General features: G+C 35.5%; 15 protein-coding genes across 15 annotated transcripts; 7 read left to right on the plus strand and 8 right to left on the minus strand.

Annotated features, from left to right (window-relative positions):
• Positions 1–84: 84 nt before the first annotated feature.
• On the minus strand, positions 85–1,327 carry C9374_001258 (uncharacterized protein; the record flags this gene model as incomplete). The annotated part of the gene is made up of 2 exons (XM_044688359.1): positions 85–1,200; positions 1,277–1,327. The coding sequence occupies 2 exons, from the start codon at positions 1,325–1,327 to the stop codon at positions 85–87; spliced, it is 1,167 nt and encodes a 388-aa protein (XP_044551656.1).
• A 329-nt stretch (positions 1,328–1,656) lies between these two features.
• On the plus strand, positions 1,657–4,063 carry C9374_001259 (uncharacterized protein; the record flags this gene model as incomplete). The annotated part of the gene is made up of 5 exons (XM_044688370.1): positions 1,657–1,733; positions 1,778–1,781; positions 1,888–2,748; positions 2,853–3,374; positions 3,485–4,063. 5 exons carry the CDS (start codon positions 1,657–1,659, stop codon positions 4,061–4,063), a joined length of 2,043 nt encoding a protein of 680 aa, XP_044551657.1.
• A 412-nt stretch (positions 4,064–4,475) lies between these two features.
• On the plus strand, positions 4,476–4,802 carry C9374_001260 (uncharacterized protein; the record flags this gene model as incomplete). The annotated part of the gene is made up of 1 exon (XM_044688382.1): positions 4,476–4,802. One exon carries the CDS (start codon positions 4,476–4,478, stop codon positions 4,800–4,802), a length of 327 nt encoding a protein of 108 aa, XP_044551658.1.
• Positions 4,803–4,941: 139 nt separating this feature from the next.
• Positions 4,942–5,817, minus strand: C9374_001261 (uncharacterized protein; the record flags this gene model as incomplete). The annotated part of the gene is made up of 1 exon (XM_044688393.1): positions 4,942–5,817. One exon carries the CDS (start codon positions 5,815–5,817, stop codon positions 4,942–4,944), a length of 876 nt encoding a protein of 291 aa, XP_044551659.1.
• Positions 5,818–5,855: 38 nt separating this feature from the next.
• C9374_001262 (uncharacterized protein) lies at positions 5,856–6,343 on the minus strand (the record flags this gene model as incomplete). Its single annotated transcript, XM_044688404.1, has 2 exons — positions 5,856–6,101; positions 6,266–6,343. The coding sequence occupies 2 exons, from the start codon at positions 6,341–6,343 to the stop codon at positions 5,856–5,858; spliced, it is 324 nt and encodes a 107-aa protein (XP_044551660.1).
• A 49-nt stretch (positions 6,344–6,392) lies between these two features.
• On the plus strand, positions 6,393–7,139 carry C9374_001263 (uncharacterized protein; the record flags this gene model as incomplete). The annotated part of the gene is made up of 1 exon (XM_044688415.1): positions 6,393–7,139. One exon carries the CDS (start codon positions 6,393–6,395, stop codon positions 7,137–7,139), a length of 747 nt encoding a protein of 248 aa, XP_044551661.1.
• A 3-nt stretch (positions 7,140–7,142) lies between these two features.
• On the minus strand, positions 7,143–9,368 carry C9374_001264 (uncharacterized protein; the record flags this gene model as incomplete). Its single annotated transcript, XM_044688426.1, has 1 exon — positions 7,143–9,368. One exon carries the CDS (start codon positions 9,366–9,368, stop codon positions 7,143–7,145), a length of 2,226 nt encoding a protein of 741 aa, XP_044551662.1.
• Positions 9,369–9,460: 92 nt separating this feature from the next.
• On the minus strand, positions 9,461–9,967 carry C9374_001265 (uncharacterized protein; the record flags this gene model as incomplete). Its single annotated transcript, XM_044688437.1, has 1 exon — positions 9,461–9,967. The coding sequence occupies one exon, from the start codon at positions 9,965–9,967 to the stop codon at positions 9,461–9,463; it is 507 nt and encodes a 168-aa protein (XP_044551663.1).
• A 197-nt stretch (positions 9,968–10,164) lies between these two features.
• On the plus strand, positions 10,165–11,753 carry C9374_001266 (uncharacterized protein; the record flags this gene model as incomplete). The annotated part of the gene is made up of 2 exons (XM_044688448.1): positions 10,165–10,707; positions 10,758–11,753. The coding sequence occupies 2 exons, from the start codon at positions 10,165–10,167 to the stop codon at positions 11,751–11,753; spliced, it is 1,539 nt and encodes a 512-aa protein (XP_044551664.1).
• An 85-nt stretch (positions 11,754–11,838) lies between these two features.
• Positions 11,839–12,914, plus strand: C9374_001267 (uncharacterized protein; the record flags this gene model as incomplete). Its single annotated transcript, XM_044688459.1, has 4 exons — positions 11,839–11,863; positions 11,961–12,298; positions 12,355–12,585; positions 12,639–12,914. The coding sequence occupies 4 exons, from the start codon at positions 11,839–11,841 to the stop codon at positions 12,912–12,914; spliced, it is 870 nt and encodes a 289-aa protein (XP_044551665.1).
• Positions 12,915–12,962: 48 nt separating this feature from the next.
• Positions 12,963–14,695, plus strand: C9374_001268 (uncharacterized protein; the record flags this gene model as incomplete). The annotated part of the gene is made up of 2 exons (XM_044688470.1): positions 12,963–13,542; positions 13,596–14,695. The coding sequence occupies 2 exons, from the start codon at positions 12,963–12,965 to the stop codon at positions 14,693–14,695; spliced, it is 1,680 nt and encodes a 559-aa protein (XP_044551666.1).
• Positions 14,696–14,828: 133 nt separating this feature from the next.
• On the plus strand, positions 14,829–16,738 carry C9374_001269 (uncharacterized protein; the record flags this gene model as incomplete). The annotated part of the gene is made up of 4 exons (XM_044688481.1): positions 14,829–15,188; positions 15,252–15,422; positions 15,471–15,724; positions 15,772–16,738. The coding sequence occupies 4 exons, from the start codon at positions 14,829–14,831 to the stop codon at positions 16,736–16,738; spliced, it is 1,752 nt and encodes a 583-aa protein (XP_044551667.1).
• Positions 16,739–16,746: 8 nt separating this feature from the next.
• Positions 16,747–17,409, minus strand: C9374_001270 (uncharacterized protein; the record flags this gene model as incomplete). The annotated part of the gene is made up of 1 exon (XM_044688493.1): positions 16,747–17,409. One exon carries the CDS (start codon positions 17,407–17,409, stop codon positions 16,747–16,749), a length of 663 nt encoding a protein of 220 aa, XP_044551668.1.
• A 121-nt stretch (positions 17,410–17,530) lies between these two features.
• Positions 17,531–19,774, minus strand: C9374_001271 (uncharacterized protein; the record flags this gene model as incomplete). The annotated part of the gene is made up of 1 exon (XM_044688504.1): positions 17,531–19,774. One exon carries the CDS (start codon positions 19,772–19,774, stop codon positions 17,531–17,533), a length of 2,244 nt encoding a protein of 747 aa, XP_044551669.1.
• A 278-nt stretch (positions 19,775–20,052) lies between these two features.
• Positions 20,053–20,622, minus strand: C9374_001272 (uncharacterized protein; the record flags this gene model as incomplete). The annotated part of the gene is made up of 2 exons (XM_044688515.1): positions 20,053–20,156; positions 20,247–20,622. The coding sequence occupies 2 exons, from the start codon at positions 20,620–20,622 to the stop codon at positions 20,053–20,055; spliced, it is 480 nt and encodes a 159-aa protein (XP_044551670.1).
• Positions 20,623–20,927: the final 305 nt, after the last annotated feature.

Consider the following 20,927-nt stretch of genomic DNA (forward strand, 5'->3'; position numbering starts at 1 on the left):
TAAAGTTCTCTGATAAGGTTTCCCAATATTATACCACAATTTATTATCTACAAACGTCACTGAATATCAATCTTGTATGCACGTTCATCGTTGTGGATAACTGGGCTGTACATGATCAAATGGAAGCTTGTTGTTGTATTTCCGTTTTTTGTTGTTACTTTCGTTTGTGACATCAACGTAGTTGCTGTAGTTGTCAAAACTTCGTTTGAAGGAAGACCCATTATCGAAATTGTAGTAATTTGAATGGTCAGAACCACTGTTGCCATTGGAAGGATATACAGTTGCTGATTGTTGGATAGTGTTTGTGGTATTCTCATGAACACCATAAGGGTTGACATTAGGATAATATTGATGACTAGTGTAAGGATTGCCAGAGAGTGAATTTGTGTTGCAGACTGTAGTCGATGGTGAAGGATAGTATATCGTGTTAGGTTGGTTGGAATAATCTCGGGTATAAGTATCATTCGAGTATCTGTGATAATGTCGTTCGTTTGAGTTTTTGTTGTAATTTCTTGAGAAATAGTTTCCTCTTCGATTGATATGTTCTCTCCTATTTCTATCATCTTTCCTCTTCTCGCTCTCTTGTATGTGTTTTAATGTTTCTTTTTCTGCTTCCTCTTGAAGCAAGCACGATGACTCTAAATCCTCTGATAAATCCAATTCCTCGATCCCGTCTTCTATCACAAACCAAGATGTGTTTAAAAATGAATTGATATTTGAGGTATTTTTGATAGAATTCGTTTCACTGGTTGAAAAATATTGAGGATATTTAGTTGGGTTAGATTCATGTTGTTTTTTCAATTGTTCCATATCATCTGTTGATATTATCTTCTTGTCATCATAATTAATTAAATTGTCCTCCAAATATGGTCCACCACTTAAACTCGGCTGAGATGGTATTTTGTTCATTAAATTTTCAACCATACTGATGGCCTTTTCTCCATGGACTGCAACGAATATATTTGAAGTTTGATTAAATTGTCTTGCTTTTTCTTTCTGGAGCTTCTCTTCTCTCAACCTCTCAAGCCTTTCTTGTTCAGTTTCAACTCCAAGCTCATATTTTTGTTTAGAACTTGATTGTATTAAAATTTCAATAAACCAAAGAACAAGTGCTGATGTTTCAAGACCTAAAATAGGCTCAACTTTTTGAACAATTTCCGATTGACGTTTCCCGCTATTTATCAATACAAATAAATAATTCTGTGTCATCAATTACGTTTTTCATTGTTTCATGTTCTTGTGATGTATCACGTTGCAATGTTGTTATCAAACATACTGGTAATAATTGTTTTAATTTTGTTTTTCGGGATTCATCCAACATGTTCATAGTATCAATTTTATCCACCAATAACTTTTTACATATTCTATTTGATAGTCATTCAATTGTATACAGTGTTTTGAAGCATCTAACATTTTACCTGCTTTCGTTGATGATAAAAAAGCAAGTGTATTTTTGAATTTTTTTTAAAATCAACAAGTATAAAATATTGAATGTTTATATTAATAAGACAAATCAAATGCAAGCTCATTTCTACTTTAGTGATTGTAACTGAGCTTGAAGAACGGTCAATACAATGAAGTGATTATTCTGACATCATCATGCTGTGTCGTTGTTTCTTTTTCGTTTGAAGTGAACTTTTGTCCATTCACAAAAAAATGCCAGCACTTCTCCACGTGAAAATTCTTGAAGGTCGCGACCTATTAGCCAAAGACGTGACTGGCTCGAGTGATCCGTATGTGGTCGTGAAACTTGGTTCTACAACAAAGAAGACCAAAGTCAAGTATGTTTGATTCATGGAGTGTATGGAAATTTGTTAAATCTTGTATCAATTTTTGTGTGATCTCAACAACGGTGTCATGATGTGATATATCAACATCAATAATTAGAAAGCAAACACTACATCCTGTCTGGACGATGAAGAATTCGATCTTCCAGTGAGTGATCCACTCAAAGAAATGATTGTCTTTGACGTGTATGACAAAGATCTCTTGACTCAAGATGATCTTTTAGGATATTGTTCAGTTCCTTTGAATACACTTCGTAAAGGAGTGAAAGAGAAATTGACACTCACATTGATGGGTGTAGAAAGAGGCTCTCTCATCGTTGAACTATTCACCAATGATTTTGGTCGTGGCTCTTCCGAAGAAGATTCTCATATCATTTATGATTTGCATGGAAACAAGTTTATTCACTCTGAAATGATTCACAAGAGTCATGATATCATGAATAACAACCATGGAGAGAAGAAGACGAACAATAATACAAGTAGTTGTGGTAGTAATAGTAATAATAGTACTGGTGCGGGTACTGATACTAATAGTCATGGAACAACAAGTATCAATGGTAGCAGTATTGAACAAGTCATTGTCTCATCATCCAGTCCATCAACAACAGCAACAACAACAACACCACCACAAATCACACCAATGGGTATTCCATCTGCAACCATGACCACTCCTCCACCCACCATGTGGGTGCATCATACAGTACTGACAACGGTTACCACAACCACCTTTGTACCATTGACTGCTTCATCCACCACGATCGTTGCCATGGACAATGCAATTGCTGATACTAGTTGTACTACGACTGGTATTGTACCTTTTGTGAGCTCATCATCATTCTCTCAAGGTATGGAAGACATGCAGCACTCCGACATTCAACACTCTTTATTATCCATTCCAGACGAAGTACTAGGATTGATTTTATCCTTCTCAACCATGACAGATGGTGCAAAATGGAGATTTGTAAGCAAGTTATGGAATCACTTGTTAAAGTGCATGTCTTTTCAAGATTCACTTTGTATGATGAATTGAATTTGTCCAATACTCAAGTCATTGATGAACTTAAGAGTAAGAATGTTTCAGAGTTTTTATTGAGAAGAGGACATGTTGCAATTTCATTAGATGACACCTCTAAGGTGTTGGTATTTGGTGGTTATGGAGGTGGTCGACATCACAATGATTTATTTGAAATTGATATTGATTCTAATACTGTGACTTGTAGAGCATGTGATCAAAATGATGATGAACATGTAGATTATGAAGATATCATAATGGGAAGATCTTTCTGTCCAGTTGTTAAGATTGCAACAAATAGATATCTCATTCATGGAGGTTATTGCAATTACACAAGTGATGGTAACCCAAATTTGAGTGATGCATGGATTCTTGACACGAGTGATGTCAATAATCATCAATACAAATTCACAAAATTTAAACAACAAGGACAAGTACCTCCAGCCGTAGAAAGTCATTCTCTTGTGTATTATAATGGACATGTCATTCTATATGGAGGAAGTAGTGTGTTGGATGGAGATGATTTAGGTCAGAAATATAGTGATGTCTATGTACTCAATATTGAGACTGGACAGGTAAGTATGGTGTTGTGAAATAGTTCATCTTCCATAATAATATTAATAATAATGACAATAATATTATTATGCCATATTATTTTGTGAAACTCATTCTCTCAATTTTTTAGTGGAGTAAATTGAGAATGGATGAAAGTATTGACAAGCATCCAGGAGCTCTCACAGGTCATTCATGTCACATGATTGAAAATACCAATCAAATGATTCTCTATGGTGGTTATAATCGAAATGAAGAGACTAATAATAATATTTGGATTTTACATATTGTTCTTCCAGATGAAACTCGTTTCTTTAAAGAATATAGTTATTGGGAACAAGTAACACTCTCTCCTCATAATACATTCCTTCCTCACTGCACATTGTATCATCGCTCTGTACTCGTTGAGAACAAGAAATTATTTGTTTATGGAGGTTCTAGAGATTGGAACAATCAACAGTTGAGCAACCAATTTGTTGTTTTTGATTTGGAAAAGAAGATTTGGAAGAGGATTGATGATGACAAGGAATACTTTTGTTGTAAAACAAATCGTGAAAGTGGAGCGCTACTGAGCTTGTACGGTCATACACTGACTTATTTACCACAGAGTAAGAAATTTGTAGCAACAGGAGGAACAAGCTTTGAATGCAGTTCCGATAATTACAAATCTCTTGCTGAATTTGTGGGTGTATTTCATCAATTATTGCAATAAAGTATGTGCGAGAGTGTTTGTATGGTTTGAGGGTATGGCCCTCCATTCCTTCAATTATGTTCCATGCAGTTATTAGTCGTTGGACGTCCTTGCAACAGAATGGAAACGTTCCAAAGAAATACAACTTGCGGTCCCCAATCTGATTGAAGAAAATTGTTTCGGATCGAAAAAGTTGCCTTGTTGGTCGTTAAAAGAAAAATTTCTCTCCTCAATATTTTTCGATCCTTTACCGTTTCGAAAAGTGTGTTGTAAACTTATCCTGTCGTTACAAAAAAAACAGTCAGGCGTTTTTCCCGCCAATAGAAATTTGAGCCGTTTCACATTTTGACGTACAACATAAATCTCTCCACTTTACTCGTCAAAACAACACAAAAAAATAACTCAATAATCTCATCATACTCGCAACAACAAAATGGTCAAGAAGACAGACAAGAAGGACGTGAAAGCTGATCACTGGACTCAACGTAGAAGCAAGGATGTGGATAAAACCAAACGTTCATGCGTTGAACCAACTAAAATTGATGAGTCCAACATTATCAGCACACCAAGACCAAGAAAGAATATTGACTACAAAGCCGTTCAATTGAAGGGAGAAGTCAAGATGGTGAAGAGAAACACTGCTAACACCTACGACAAGAGAAGTACGACCAAGATTGAAAAGAAGAAGAGATCGGCTGCCGGTACAAAGAAGACTACCAAAAAGAAGGAGGAAAAGAAGACTGAGGAAAAGAAGGAATAATTCTTTCTAAAATTCTCAACATTTAATTCCAAAGCAAATAATCATCACAGCTGATAATTGTAAACACTAATTGTTGCGGTCTACTTGGAAGTCGAGTAGATCAGCATGTTTGTGTTTGTACTCTAAATCATTTAACTTATTAAAATCTAGGCCTCACAAATTCTGTTTTATTTCTGTCTTCCTCCGAGTCGGTGTCTTCGCTATTCTCGTCTTCATGATGCTCTTCAGATTTGTCTTCATTAGAAGCCGAAAGGGTGTCTTCAAAATCTTCAACTTCCTCCTCTTCATCTTCGGAAGCTCTTGCAGAATAGCTCCAATCCCGTGTGGACACTTTGATGCGATCTCCTTGTGCAATAAAACCTGGTACCTTTACTGTGAGCCCATTGTCCAGAACGGCATTCTTTGTCACTGGAGAATGTCTATCATTGGGAATACCACTCACAACGTCGTCTGTCTTTTCAACTGTTGCAAAGAGCGAGGTTGGGAACATTACTTTGATGGCCGTGTTTGTCTCTTCATCAATACCAATAATTATCTTTTTCAAGAAGCCTCCTTTCATAATTTGTATCATCTCATTTGTGAAAATAGATTTTGGAGCAATATATTCAGTTCCATCTTTCATATCTTCAAAAACAAATCCCTTATTGGTCTCTGAGGAATAAGTGACATCCTTTGTGGAGTATTCACACAAATCCAACGACTCTCCTCCTCTGCACTTTTTACTCATTTTCTTTCCTGATAATAAATCCACAGTTTCAAAGGTTACAATAGCATTAGAACGAGCTCGTTTTGCAAAAACATAACGTTCGACTTGAAGATACTTGTTGGCACCATCTTTAATAATGTCTCCTCTTGAAATTTTGTTTACATCTGTTTTTACATTTCTTATAGTTTGCAAAGAACAAGAGTTTATGAGAGAAATTGCAGTGTTTGTTCTTGTTCGGAACGTGAGTGAGCGAAAACAAGCACTTGAATTGAGTCCACGGAAAAGTCTCGATGATGAAGAAGAGAACATTTTTTAAAGATAAATTTTGTTGCCAATAAATAACAGTTTTACTTGTACTTGTTCAATCCTTCATAAGAGTACCATTCAGGAGCCATTTGAGTGAGCAAATCAACGTATTGTTGCATAGCGTCCTCCTTGCTCATTCCCTTGACCTTGTTCCAGGCGTCCCATTTGGCACGAGCAACGAATTGAATAGCGTATGGTTGTGATCCTTTGACATCTCCTTCGGTAACTTGCTTATAGAAAGCATAGAAGAGAAGTCTATCATCATCGGTTAATTCCTTGTTTGAATTCTATTAATTTTGGTACGAGTAAATCAAAAGAACAAGATCACGAATTTTGAAAAATATCGGTGATGAAAAGATCATGAACACGGTTTGTAGAACAAAAATTAAAGAGCAGGAAAGTAATGAAATGTTTCCTTGCAATGATTTCTAAATCAATAAATCATACTTACACCATACTGATCTTTGGCCATACCATCCTGGACATATTTGACTGCCAAGTTGAATTTCTTCTCAAGCTCTGTAGACATTTTTTGTTGTGATGAGGACGGAAGGGTGATGAACGTTTTCTATGAAAAAATGAAATCCCGAAGTGATGAAAGAACTTTGCATAGGAATGCTGCAGGAGGAGATGGTATTTCGTTGATATTAAGTCCTTCATCATCTCCATCACTCACTATCAATGAAGACGGAGTTGTAATACCACAGGAAGAACCTTCTACTCAGCAACAATTAATATCATCACTCCGATCCCAAAGATTAAGCGATACATATCCCCTCCGATCTCAACTTGCAGTCCAAACAAAGCCTGCAATGACCAGAATTTATCAGTCTATTATTTCTAATTTATTTATTGATCCAATTGTTACTTTCCTATTTCCTCGAGTTTTAGACAATCGATTACAAAATTTACCAATCATTAATTTATTCTTTAAGCCAACCACACAGGTCCAATTACTGTGTGCTTGGACTTGTGAGGAGGGACATATTTGTAAACATACTCATGGCCATACTGGAAAGCATGAATGTATTTTTGGTCATGTCGAGGGCGAACCAATTGCAAAGTGTGGAAAGATTTGTGACTGCCGATTTTGTGAAGCACCATGTGTGTTAAAACCAAATCATTCTGGAACCCATGCATGTCATTTTAGGCACGCTCTTAGAGACATACCAACAAATAGACGAGAACAAGAGGCGTTCAGAGATGAGAAAGCAATTGGTGGATATATGAGCGAATTGGCTTTTATTTCCGGTGAAGATATGAAGTATTCACACATTCCTACAACCTTGAATGATGAGGACGAACACTGGTGGAGTGAAAAATAATTATTAGTTTTGAAGCTCCAAACTACAAACACTTCCTGTAACTGTCACATAGAATAATTTGTTGTTTGGAAGGGCCCTAATTTTGAGAGCTAATTCTTTTGTTTGATACCTTTGTTTTTCAACAACTGAAATGGTATTAGGATTCTGAGAAATGCTAGTAGCTGGATATTTGATTTGCCAAATTATTAATTGATGATTTCTGTCCATGCTTGCAATAGTATTGGGATTAATAAATTGACAAGTTGCACAATTCAACGGTTGCAGCTGAGATGTCAAATTGTACAAGTACAATAATTTTCCTTCTTGTACTGTAAAAAACAAAAGCCCATCATATCTATCGGTAATTGCAATTAAGCCATTGCTCACACTAACACTATTGACAAAGTTTCGAACATTGGCCTGATCTATCAATTTCATAACACCGTCGCTAGCAACTTCAAACAATCCTAACCGATCTCCATATCCTGCTACAAAGTACTGACTGTTTAATTGGCTCAAACAGTAAACCATGTATGGCAATTCCATTGAGGCAACATGGGAACATGTATATTTGTTATTTGATGTTGCCATTTTCAATAAATGTATGTTTCCTAACGATGATCTTGTTGGATCTGTATTCATAACAATTGGATTGACCTTTCTCTGGATGTGCTTCGATCCAACTACAATATACTTGATTTTCTTATTTATGTCTTCCTCATTTGCGCTATGCCATGGCATGACTGAATAAATTTGTTCTGATTGAAAATGATGTATAGTCATCAGGTCGTTTGCTTCATTCATAATTTGAAGCTTGCCATAATTACTACTAACAACAAGTAATAAATTTTCTTCTAGAGCTACAACTCGTTGATAATCACCAACTGCAATTTCTGTTACGCTTGGTTGAAAGCTTTCAGGTTCTATAATAATGATTTTGATCTTGTTGTCTCCAGTCAAACAAAGAAGAGAACTTTCAAAGCCTAGATTAAAATTCTGCATGGAAAGGATTTGTTCATGAATAATTAAATTAGAAATATTAAATTCGTGTGGTGCGAGTGTAATGAAATAGCTGAGATTGGAGGTTGCAATCAATGAATCATCATGATACGATTTGTGTAATTGGACTGGATAATTTCCGAGCTTGTACTTTCGGATCAAGCGAGATGAATCAAAGCACAAGATATTTCCATCTCTCAATCCGATGAATAGCATGTCTTTTACCATGAGAATAGACTCTGTAATATTTGTATCTATACAATATTCGTTAATATCCAATGTGTTTGTAATTATGGCATGAGTGGATGAAAGAGAATAGACAAGTCCCGAATAGGTTGAAACAATGAGCTCGCCATCTCTATAGGCATATATACTTGAAATATCATTGTCCACAGCTATAGAGAACTTTTCATTGATATTTCCATCTTCAGAAACAAGGTATCCAGTGACTTTGTTTTCAAAGCTTTGGTAAATCATATTGTTATAACTGGTTGCTAAACTTTTGGATGAAGTCACAGTACCCAAGAGTTGAGTCATTTCATGATTCATAATTCTTGTTTCTTTGGGTGTAACTTGCAGAATGAAACGATCAAGTATTTCAGAAGCATACAGAGTCGAATCGTTCAAATTGAAAGCTTGTTGTGTTGAATAGTCTTCAATGGAGTCTTCCTGAACTCTTAGTACTTTGCTCTGATTGAAGAAACTCAAAATAATATACTTGTCAGAGCCATCATTGATAGTGAATAATTTGTCTAATCCCTCATATGATTCATCAGTGAGACTCGAGGTACGGCAAGAAATACCCTTCTTCACACTGGTTAAGGCTGTTGGTGATGCAAGAATATATTCATCATCTCTCTTCTCAAAGTCAACTACACGTGAAATGTTAGAGAGTAATTTGATGGGATTATTTGATTCACTGTTTAGGGGAAAATAATACACATTGCTTGCACAACAGTAACCAATCATAAAATTATTACTTGATGGAACACAAATGTGATCTATATGAGAATTTTCAAAGCGCAGAGAAGGTGCTTGATATTCGACCATTGTATAGATATCTCCGTGTTCAGTACAGAAATGGCATGAATTTCCATTGACACACAGATCTGATATTAATTGTCCTTTGGTGTTCACAACAATTGCCCTATCAATTTTGATGATATCGAGGTACAACAAAGTAGAGTCATCAGTGACAGCAATCACATGATCATTGTCGATGGGATGAAGGGAAATCAGATCTTTTTGCATTTTTGTTTTCTTGGAGGACACTAAGTTATAACTTGAATTAAATTCTAATCTATATAAACATCCGTTATTCAAGTACAAATAAATAATATTATTTAAAGAACAGCTGGACAAGTGAACTCCATTGATTCGAATGAAACTACATCAAAAGTGTCAGTATTAACAAATCGCATTTCATTCTGTAAATACATCACTACAATAGTGTTATCATTTAAGCTTAAAAGTTTCACAGGTGGATGGCTGTTAGAGGAACTAGATCGATTATTACTGAGTTCCTTCCATGTAGAGCATGTGATAGAGCCATCTTCTTGAAATATAAGTGTAGTGATTAATATTGTTCCATCTAAACAGAGCACGAAAATAGTATTTTTTGAAAGGAGAAAGTCAATGATTTGCTTTCCATCAAGACTTGGCATGGAACAACATTTGGACAAATGTTTTTCTTCTTCAAAAAGTAAAAAGCATTCTAAAGAGTATTCTTTTGCGATCAACACATAGATATCTTCATTTTGCTCAAAGAGAGCAATACGTAAAATACTATTCGATTGAATTTCGGGAAGGATTGATCCGCTGTTTGGAGCAAGAATGGGAGAATCATCCATTTTTTTAAAAATTATTTATTATTCGATCAAAATTGTTCGTTCTTTTGTTTTCATAATTTCTTTAGTTCCACACAGCTGTTTTTTCACAATCTTGTTATTCACATTAAACAGCACTATCAACAGAAAATTCAAACCTGTTCATGCCAATCAATTTACAAGGATACGGAATTTAACTTTTTTTAAAAAAAACATTAAAAATGAAAGCCACTCAAGCCTTCCAAAAGGCTTACCATTTCCTTCCGATTCACAATTACAACTTGTCCCGACAACAAGCCAAATCTTTTCTCGTGATACTTAAGGAGAGTTCATCAAGGTTTGCTGTAAATAATGTAGAAATATCGAACAAAAATCGTAGGACCATCCATACTAATTTTGTTTTATTAAAAGAGAGAATGTTTGACAATGAAATTGATCAACAAATTTATGAGAGGGAAAAGGAAGCATTGATGAAAGGTAGTGGTAGTGAAGGCGAAACAAACACTCAAGAAGAGACAGGGAGTGGAATGACCAACTTTGTAGTTGTGTCATCACTCTTTATTTGTATTTGGTATGGACTCACGTACTGGTACGACAAAGTTACAACATCTATTCGAGAAATGGAAAGTTTTGATTGGTTGATGAGTGGAAATTTAAATACAAATACATTGTCAGACACAGATGAGACTAACATTTCATTGACGCTATATGCAATCAAGGGATATTTCAAAGAACATCAATATATGGACGAGTTTTATAATCCTGTAAGTAATAGATGAGAAAATCTAAGACTTTTCTTATTACTGTCACAAAGAATTTTATCAAAAACATTTTCAAGTTGGCCTTATCCAAAAATAATAATCTCAGCGAACAAGCGCTTGAAATAATCTCACTCATTTTTCGAAAAGGTTCATCTCCTCGATTGGTAGAGCTATTTTATAAGACATCGATTCAAAACAAGGATTTCAATGTTATTCGAATGGTAATTGATAACATTAGCTCTTTTCAAAATACTTCTTCACACATCAGTTTTGAAGAGCTTTCAAATTTAGCTAATATGTCTTCAAGAGATGTTCAAAGTATTCAACAATTTGAATCCATTGATATGCGTCAAACAAGAGCTATGGTACTTCGAGAAAAACGCTCTCTCTCTCTCATCTCACATTTTTTCTCCAACAAACATTTATTGAAGCATTTCCTTGAAGATGAAACTTACAAAAACGAGCTTATTAATTTATTCAACAAAGGAAATGACTTGGAAAGGTTTATTGCATTGATTTGCATGAACGGGATTGTAATGTCTTGTGTTACTAAGAGCAACATGAGATCTTTAAATGAAACCCATCCACATCTTATTAACGCAATGAATCAATCTGCAATGAAGGTAAAGGATCAGATTTATAAGAATCATGTCGCTATATTGTCAAGACACATTGAAACTATGAACGAGAATACTATGGTTTTAAGCCTTAAATCACCCAATTCAACTAATTTGCTGGGATCAGCTATTGTAAGCTTTATTTGCCATCTACATATGAAATATCAAGTCAGGATCCCTGTTCATAGATCGATATGGAGAGCATCCGTACTATTTGCCTACTGTATTTATCACTCAACTTACCAAAAATCACTCTCCAACTTTTTATCGGACAGAGTTCACAATAAGAACGCTTCATTACCCTTAGCAGAGTACAACAAGAAGTGGAATGATTCAGAATACAAAATCCTATTTTTGAATGGAATGTTATGGATTATCACGAACAGTATTGTTAGGAATTGGTTTGCTTTTGTGCCACTACTTCTCTTTTGAGATGCCGTTGAATTTTGGCTCAACATTCCGCAAAAAGTGCCATTTTTGTGCTGAAAATAAAGTTTGAAAAAATAAGCATAAAACTATGGCAGCAAATCTTCACGAATTGGGTAGGTGCAATACTGTTCCGATGGCCATATTCATATTTTGTTCGTATATTGTGTACACTCAAAATTGATTCGTTCATTGATCATTTCCATTCAATAGAAGAAAAATTGTTTGGAAAAATTCCTCAACTGCAAGCACCCTCGGTTTTAGATTCACTCAACGATGAAAAAAAGAAGAAAATTGCCGAGTTTAGATCCAGAATAACAAATCAATGGAAAGAAGATGAGCTTCTTCATGAACATGATAAGAAGGAAAATGGAAATTACTTCTTATCTGACTTGACTCTCTTCAGATTTTTGTCTGGATATAATTGGAACATTGATGAAGTGGAGCCTGTCTTAAAGGGAGCTTGTGAGTGGCGAAAGAAATTTGAGCCATGGAATGTTCATATTGATGATGTTAAAGCAGTCGCACAGCAAGGTGCGATTTTCCATGTTGTATGTTTCAATGATTTATCATTCCATTATTGATCAAATAATAATTGTTACATTAGGGTTTCGATAAGCATGGACATCCAATGATTTATGTTAAGCTTGGCTTGGATAAATTGGAAAATAACGAAGAAAACAAATTATTGAAATTTAAGTTCTTTGTGTGGCTGTACGAGCTTGTAATTAGAAGAATGCCAGAAAATATCTACCAAACTTCATGGATTGTTGACTTGACGGATGCATCATTAAGCGTACATCTTATCAAATCCATGAAGGACATGTTTCTTGAGTTAGTAAGTGAATGAAATTATTATTCATGCTGAGATCGAGTAACACATCTTTATAGGGAACTTACTATGTCGAAAGAATGGCTGCAATTATTGTTGTAAACGTGCCATGGAGTTTAAAGTTCCTTTGGGGTGTGGTGAAAATGTTTTTAACACAACAAACGATTGACAAGTACAATATTCAAGGATCGTTGAAGGAAAAAGACATGAACGCACTACTAACACAAAAGATTTCAAATGATGTTCTCATTGCTGACTACACCGGATCTTACGAACACAAGTTTGATTTTGAACAAATTAGAGAGTATGACAATCTTAGACTTGGAAAGAATTGAGGTTCCATCGTTAACAACCGACCTTTCACCAACATTTTTGAAATAAAAATGAAAAGAATTCGTCCTTCCACTCGCACTTCTCACAATTGTTCCGACAGCAATGATGAAGACATTTCGGATGAAGATCATCACGACTATGAAGGTGACAATGATGAAGATCAACAATCGTCTGTGTCCAAAAAATTGAAATCTTCGTTCCGAAAAAACAAAACGATCCGTTCGGAAACATCAACCACGAATCATCAGCCTTCCATTGAGAGCAATTCGTGCCATACTAGTTTAAAACAATGTTATCAACAAGCATTAATTCATTTCAATGAAGAATGTTTGAACACAGTCCCACATACAAGATCAGAACCTTATCACACTCTTCTAGAGAATATTCATTCATGCATCCATCGATCTAAAGGAATGGCCATGTATGTATTTGGAAAATCTGGAACTGGAAAAAGCTTTACAATCAAAAAGTTGATTCATGACATTCAGCAAGACTCTCAACAAATGAAACATTTATTTGCAACCATTCCAATCATTGATTGTTTATCTGAGGAAATTGATTCACTTCAAAAATTATGTAAAATATTGCATGATCATTTCACCAAAAGAGATTCAAGGAATGGTTCCAAAGGTGCTTACCATGCTCATACTACCAACACAACAACAACACCTCTGTAAATCCAGCTCACTTGTTCACAAAAAGCAAAAAACTTCGACTCATCATTCTCGATTCGGCAGATCATCTTTTAAAACACAAAAAGGTGAAAGAACAAATTCAAAAGTGGACTCAACATTCCTCATGTATTTTTATTGGTATTACTTCCACACAAATTGCAAGTCATGAACATTTAATTATTTTCACTCCAGTTCCCACCGAAGAATTGAGTTTCATCTTACAAGAAAAGTTGAAATTTCTCTTACAGAGAACATCACCTCCCATGATGGACAAGAATTTAATTTCAATCATTTCTAAACATTTTGATGAGTTTGATTTGAGACATGTCTTTAAACTCATTCAAATGGTCATCACCAAATGTATGGAACATTCACGACCACAGGTGGATATGGCAACTTTTTTTCAATTAGCTTCCAAAGAAATGTCCAATACCAATCCAGTGACTATTATTAGTTACTTGACACTTCCTCAACAGAGATTATTAGAAATTTTAACTCGAAAAGAAGGAATTATTCGAAATGTACAAGATCAACTCCATGGAGCGCAACGAAAGATTGCATTACATGATGCAACACATACTCGGAACCGTGAACTCTCTCAACCACTCTCTGCCATACCTTGGTCATCATCATCAGAAAGTGAAGAAGTCGTGATGAATTATCAAGATATTTCCTCATTGGTTTATCATGAAACTGTTTCATTGGATCATGTGATACGACTCTATCAAGACTATATGAAAGATTTTACCAATGAAACCATGACCTATCATGAAGTGAAGGAAATGTGTCGAGTATTGGATGATTTGAAATTGGTGAAATTACAATCCATGAAAATTGAAGCAATGAAGGATCCATGGTTTCAATGTGGTGGTGGATTTTCTCATCCTTCCTCAGGGAACATGACAACGAATGACAACACTATCATTCCTACGATTCGTGCGAGTGATGCTACCAATACTTCTAATACCGCTACAATGAGTATTGCTTCTTCTAATGAAGGTATTGCTTCACATATTCTCATCGATACCATCACAGTATTAGTGTCGTATGAGGTCGTTCAAGAAGGAATTGCAAAGAGAAAAGAACGAACCACCACCACCACTCATTAAGCACACTCATGAACGCGCGTGTTGGGTGAATAATGATCATGATGTTCCCTCGAATTGTTTTCTCGTTTACGAAACTTTGTAAATTTTCCCGCTCTCATTTGGCGCATTGACAAACACAAGAAAAAAAAGTCTAATGCAACAACCACAACAGCCGTCATCACCAAGCCATGATGATCATGATTTTCAACCAACCAGTTCATTGTTATCTCAAACACCACAATCGAAAAGTTACCTCAAATATATTACTCCAAACTTTCCGATCAATAATCCATTCATAAATGATGATCATGAAAACTTTCCTCCATTGTCTTTTGATGATATTAGCAGTCAGAGCAGCCCGAACAATAGTGATATCTTGGACACTTCTACTCTCGAACATGATCCGAATATTAGTTTGAATCTCAGCATTGACACTTTGGCGAAAATTAAACCGGTCGATATTTCCAATCTTTCCGACTTTTTAAAAGAAAAAGAGTTAGAAGAACTGTTCGAAGTAGGTTTATCAATTTGTAAATCATTCATTCATTACTCATTGGAAATATGGTTACATCTCTAGGAATCACAACGACATGTTATCGAAGAAGAGGATGCTAATTATTTTAAACAAAGAAAAGAAGATTTATCTCCACAATCAAAGAAAGGTCACGGTATTGTTCTGTATTCATCGTTTATGGAACACCAAGATGCACCATTGAATTCCTCAACACCAACCAAGTCACCACAACATGTAAGTGTAAAATATCTTTCACATTTTTCATCAACCCATGACATGCAGCAGGATGATGAGGAAGAACAAGAATTTTCATTCACTTCTCCACCTCAGTTTCTTTCTCCAATACTAGGGAATGGAGAATTGGGAAATAGAAGAGCAGAAATTTATTATTCACCAAATTACAAAATAACCCCAAAAGCAGCTAAGGGTCATATGGACGAACTCTTTCTTTCTCCAATTCGAGGAACAGCTACCAATACAGTGGCACCAAATAGCCCATTAATGACACCTGACAGCAAAATATTTAAGAGTATTAGGTAAGATGTTCATTAATCTGGTTTATAATTACTAACACAACACACAGTGCTTCAAAAATTGAACCTCAAGTACCAACAGAAAACAAGAGAAAGATTTCAGTTGCTAAAAAGTTGGATTTTCATCAACAAGACGATTTTTCTCCTGTTGAGGGAACCTTTTTACCTTCAAATTTAAACACATCAAAAGCAAACTTCGATTCAAACAGCAACAACAATAATCAATGTAAAAATACATCTCATCAAACCAGTTTAATATATCCAACATCAAATAATGCTTCATGTCACCAAGAAAAATTGACTCCCAAAAAAGTAGTATCGTTTCAGATTGACTCACAAACTCAAACATCCCCTAGAGAATGTGACGACGAACCAAGTACTCCCTTATCATCTAAATTTACCTCTCTGTTATTCCCTCTTTCTTTCAATGATAACAATACCACCAACTCTATTTTAACACGCTGCTGCAGCATTGGAACACAAACCAATGTGGATCAAAGCACACAAACATCTCCCACGAATACTACTACTTCCATGAAATGTTTTGATGCATATTCGGATGTTGTGTGTCCAAATTGTTCAAACAAAATTCCCCTTAGTGATATTGTCGAGTATAACATGATATCCTTCACAGAGACATCACCCATGACTACACTTGTTTCAAATCATCATGGACACAACATGGCAACCAACTTCTCTAGATCAACACCTTACAGAACTAACAATGTTTCCAACAATAGCACAACCAATTACACTTCAACTCCTTCCACTAGATCCTATCATTCACAACAAATTTCCTACAATTCACATTATCCAAGTTCTTATTCTAGGTATTCTTTTCCGTCGACGGTGACCTCTAGAGTTTATACCAACTACCATCATGAAACTCACATCTTTTCAGAATATAGAAAACCTCTTTCTCCTCTAAATTATGCCTTGGTGAAACAGAGATACAAAACGCAAATATCTCATTTTGACAAATATAACACCAATAGAAATTCTTTTCATTTATCGTAAGATGTATCTTATTTCTTGATGGCATCGAGCGAATTTTCAATAAACTTCTTCATAAGACTCACTGAACGAATGTCATAAATAAAAGACTTGGTCGAAATTGTTTTTTGAATTGGATTAGCATAAAAAAGCAAGATCGATGGAAATGATGTGATTAGACCTCGTCCAATCATGGACTTGGTGTAAATATAGGCCTGTCTGGAATTTACATTGTATTGACAAATCCTTATTGTTCTAATCATGTCTGGATTTGAATACAATAATTGTGTTAGTTCTTTCCAATGTTCAGTTAATTTTTGAGAATATACACTTTGAGGAGAGTAAAATTGAACCACGACAGCTGTCAGCACTCGTGATTCAAGTTCTTGTGTGATATTTGGCCAAATTGTTGGATCAATATTCAACGAAAATGTTTTGAATTGTGAGGTCAAGTTTGAAAAAGTAGAATTTGAAAATTCAGTATCGTTCGTTATCGGTGGAATGATGGTTGTATTTTTTGCAAATTGTGCATAATGTTGTTCCAAGTCCATGATCCATCCAGATTTTTCATATTGTTTGTTAAAATTATTTTCAATGTATTGATTATGAATCAGATAGGAAAGGGTGCACAACACCATGACCGCTGAATATCGGAATAATAAAGTGGAAAGAGAAGGTTGTTGTTGTTCTGCCATTTGAGCATCTGTTGAATTTTTTTTGTAACACGCGTCTGTCTGGTGAATTTATTCTGCTAATAACGATCACAAGCAATGAATTTTTACAAGTGCAACAATGATGCAATTCATGTTTATTCTCTTACATTCTTTCAGCAGTAGTAATACCAAGCAATGCAAGACCATGCTTGAGAACTTCACTAAATGCAGAAACGAGTCTGAGTCTGGTTTGCTTGAGAATCTCAGTTTCAGCATTCTTGATTGAAACAGCTTCATACATCTTACTGAATTGCTTGCAAAGGGTGTAAAGGAAAATGCAAAGCAATTGTGGTTTGTATTGTTCTGCAGCTCTCTCAACCACGGCAGAAAATTGACGAATGGTCGACAAAAGCTTCTTCTCAGATTCATGAGAGAGTAAACCATAGTCGATTGGAGCATCTTTCACTAAACCAACCTTCTCAAGTGTCGATTTAGCACGAGCATAGGCATACATGAGATAAGGACCAGTATTACCAGATTTGGATGCCCATTCTTTCAAATCAAAAACAATATCCTTATTGTTGTCTTGATTCAACATGCCATACTTGATGGCACTAATGGCAATTTTTCTAGTCGTTTCATTAATTTCTTCATCTGACCATACTCCCTTATACTTGACCATGAAATCTTGATAAATCTTTTCTGTGAGTAATTTCTGAAGTGTGCTAAAGTAAATAATGTTACCCTTTCTACTACTCATTTTACCATCCGGTAAAACCACCATACCATAAGCCAAGTGTTTACATTTCTTTGCTTGCTCAAATCCAAGAATTTCCAAAGTCTTGAATACTTGTTGGAAGTGTAGGCTTTGACTCACATCCACCACATAGACACTTCGATCGACTTTGAACTCTTCAAACTTTCTCTTGGCAAGAGCCAAATCCTTGGTAGCATATAAACCAGTTCCTGCGGAGGTCAACAAGACACAAAATCCGAGTTGTTTACCCAAATCTGCACCAATGGCACCATCCGATTTGATCAATTTACCTTCTTCATAGGCCTTGAGAACAATTTCCTTACTCTCATCACCAACATCGGATTCATGGAAGTAGTGATCAAATCGACAATCACTCCACTTGTAAATTTCTTTAAAGTCATCAATGGACCATTGTCTGGTAATCTCCCACAACATGGAAATATTCTTTTGATGATCTTCCATGGCTCTCAATAAGGACTTGACTTGAGCTTCTCTCTTTTTCATTTCTTGAGTAATGTTGGTAATGTTAGGATCTACATTTTCAGCATTTCTTCCCAATTCAGTAAGTTCAATACCGACAGGAGTATCCGCTGGAAAGACATGAATCTTTTCCTTATTTTCACTCGTCTCAAGCTCAGCTTCACTTAAAATAAAACCTTGAGAAGTGACACCTTGTTTATCAACTTCAGTCACAAGTCTGGCTCCCTTCTTACTTCCAAGTGGAGCATATGGGACAACATCGTTCACTTTATAGTCCTTACCACCACAAACCACTGTAAAGTGTTCAGTTCCATTGGTAACTTTCAAAACTTTCCACTTGTCATTGGAAGGATGGTTATTGATTTCTTCAATCTTTGCAGTAATATATCCCATCAATGGATACTTGGTCCAAGATGCAAAATCTAATTCATAAAATCCTTTAGTATAAAGTTCTCCTAACCATTCAACATGAGGTATGTCTTGTGGTCTTGCTGATTCTAACATTTCAATAATTTGTTCTCTTCCAAGTTCTTGTGCTTCAAATTCCTCCAAAGTAGTCTTCTTAACAAAATAGAGGAAATACCACAAGCACTTGGCAATGTGAGCACCAACATCACCAATGTAATTGACAGCATGGACATGATAACCACACCATTCGTACAACAAGACAAGAGAGTTTCCAAGTGCTGCGTTTCTCATGTGACCAACGTGGAAAGTCTTGTGAGTATTTGGTTGTGAGTATTCAATCATGACATTTTCATTCTTGTGTGGTCTTTGAGCAAGGAAAGATCCAGAAAGAATTTCTGGAATAGTACTACCCAACAATGATGGCAAATAATAAAAGTTAATATATGGGCCTTCGTTCTTGCACTTTTCTACTATTGTGTTATTTGTTGATAACAAGTTTGTGTTAATCTCATTGGTCAACTCGGAAGCAATTTGGAAAATAAAATCATTGAATTTGACTTCTTTTGGCTTTTTTGGAGTTAAAGGCTTTCCCAGAGCAAAACAAGGGAAGGCGATATTATGCTCCATATCGTATTCCTTTGGTAATTCTAATTTGGCTTCAATATCGTTCTCCATGGAACTGATATCAACTCCGTAAACCTTGTTCACGGCTGTAATCACTAATTTTGCCAGAGCGAGTCTGATATCCTTCTCTTGGGACATGTTGAACGAGTAATGATGGTGTTGTTTTGATATTTTTTTTAATTCGTTTTTTTTAAAAATTCATCACCTTTTCGTTTTGTGTGGGTGTGTAATCCTGATCAGTTGAAGTCTGATTTTGAGATTGAACACTCGGATTTCCAAGATGAAGATGATTCCGTGTGAGGATTTGCAAATGTGTCTTCTTAACAACATAGAGGAAATACCACAAGCACTTGGCCATGTCAGATCGACACGATAAGTTGATATAAGTACAATTGACTATTATCTCAACAATTGCCTTATTTTCCACATTCAGGACATGGAGAATTCTCTTCATCGTCACTGGAATCGCTTTCTGTGTCACTTTCATAATATGCTTTCTTACGGTGAAATATGCAACATTCTTTGAATTCCAATAATAATTTTCATAAAATTAAATTTTCAAATAATAATTTTGTTTGAGCAACAACATGTTAAATTCATCCAAACATACTTTTTGAAGTTTTCATTTGTTTATGCTCATTATCCTCTACATCTTTTGTGAAGGATACATGTTTCTTTTTACGTTGTGCTCGTAATTTCATTCTTACTTGAGATGCTTCCATCGGAGCAAAAACAGTGACTACGCTTGTTGTTGAGGAAGGAGCATTCAATGCTGTGCTTGATGATTCAAATGTAGTACTCGATGACAAGGCAGGAGAGGAAATTGTACTACTTGTTGTCCGACTATTATCGTTTGAAGAATAATGGGGTAATGTATTTGCAACTGTATTAACTGATTGGTGGTGAGGATTCATCGAGGATGACGATGATGCATCCGTATGACTTCCGATCAGACTTCCGAGGGTGTGCACTGTTGGATGATTCATTTTTTGGTCATGACGAACAAGGGTCGTATTATTAAATAGTATTTTTAAAATTTATTGGCTTTTCAAACAAAAATGGAGCCAACCAACATCAACAGTGTGAAGCAAACCAATGAGTTGCTTTCCGAGTTGCAACAGATGAGATTCATTCTCTACACATACAAAAAGGAACAACGAAACCCACAGAAACCACAAGAAAAATAATTTCCGTTTTCTCTCTCCCATATTAAAAAACTACACAATTGCCTGTGGGGTTCAAGGTTTGTCAGCACCTCGAAAGTTGGCGTTTAAGCAGTTGTCGTAACATT

This window comes from Naegleria lovaniensis (genome assembly GCF_003324165.1).
Source record: "Naegleria lovaniensis strain ATCC 30569 chromosome Unknown tig012, whole genome shotgun sequence".
NCBI classification, from domain to species: Eukaryota; Heterolobosea; class Eutetramitea; order Acrasida; family Naegleriidae; genus Naegleria; species Naegleria lovaniensis.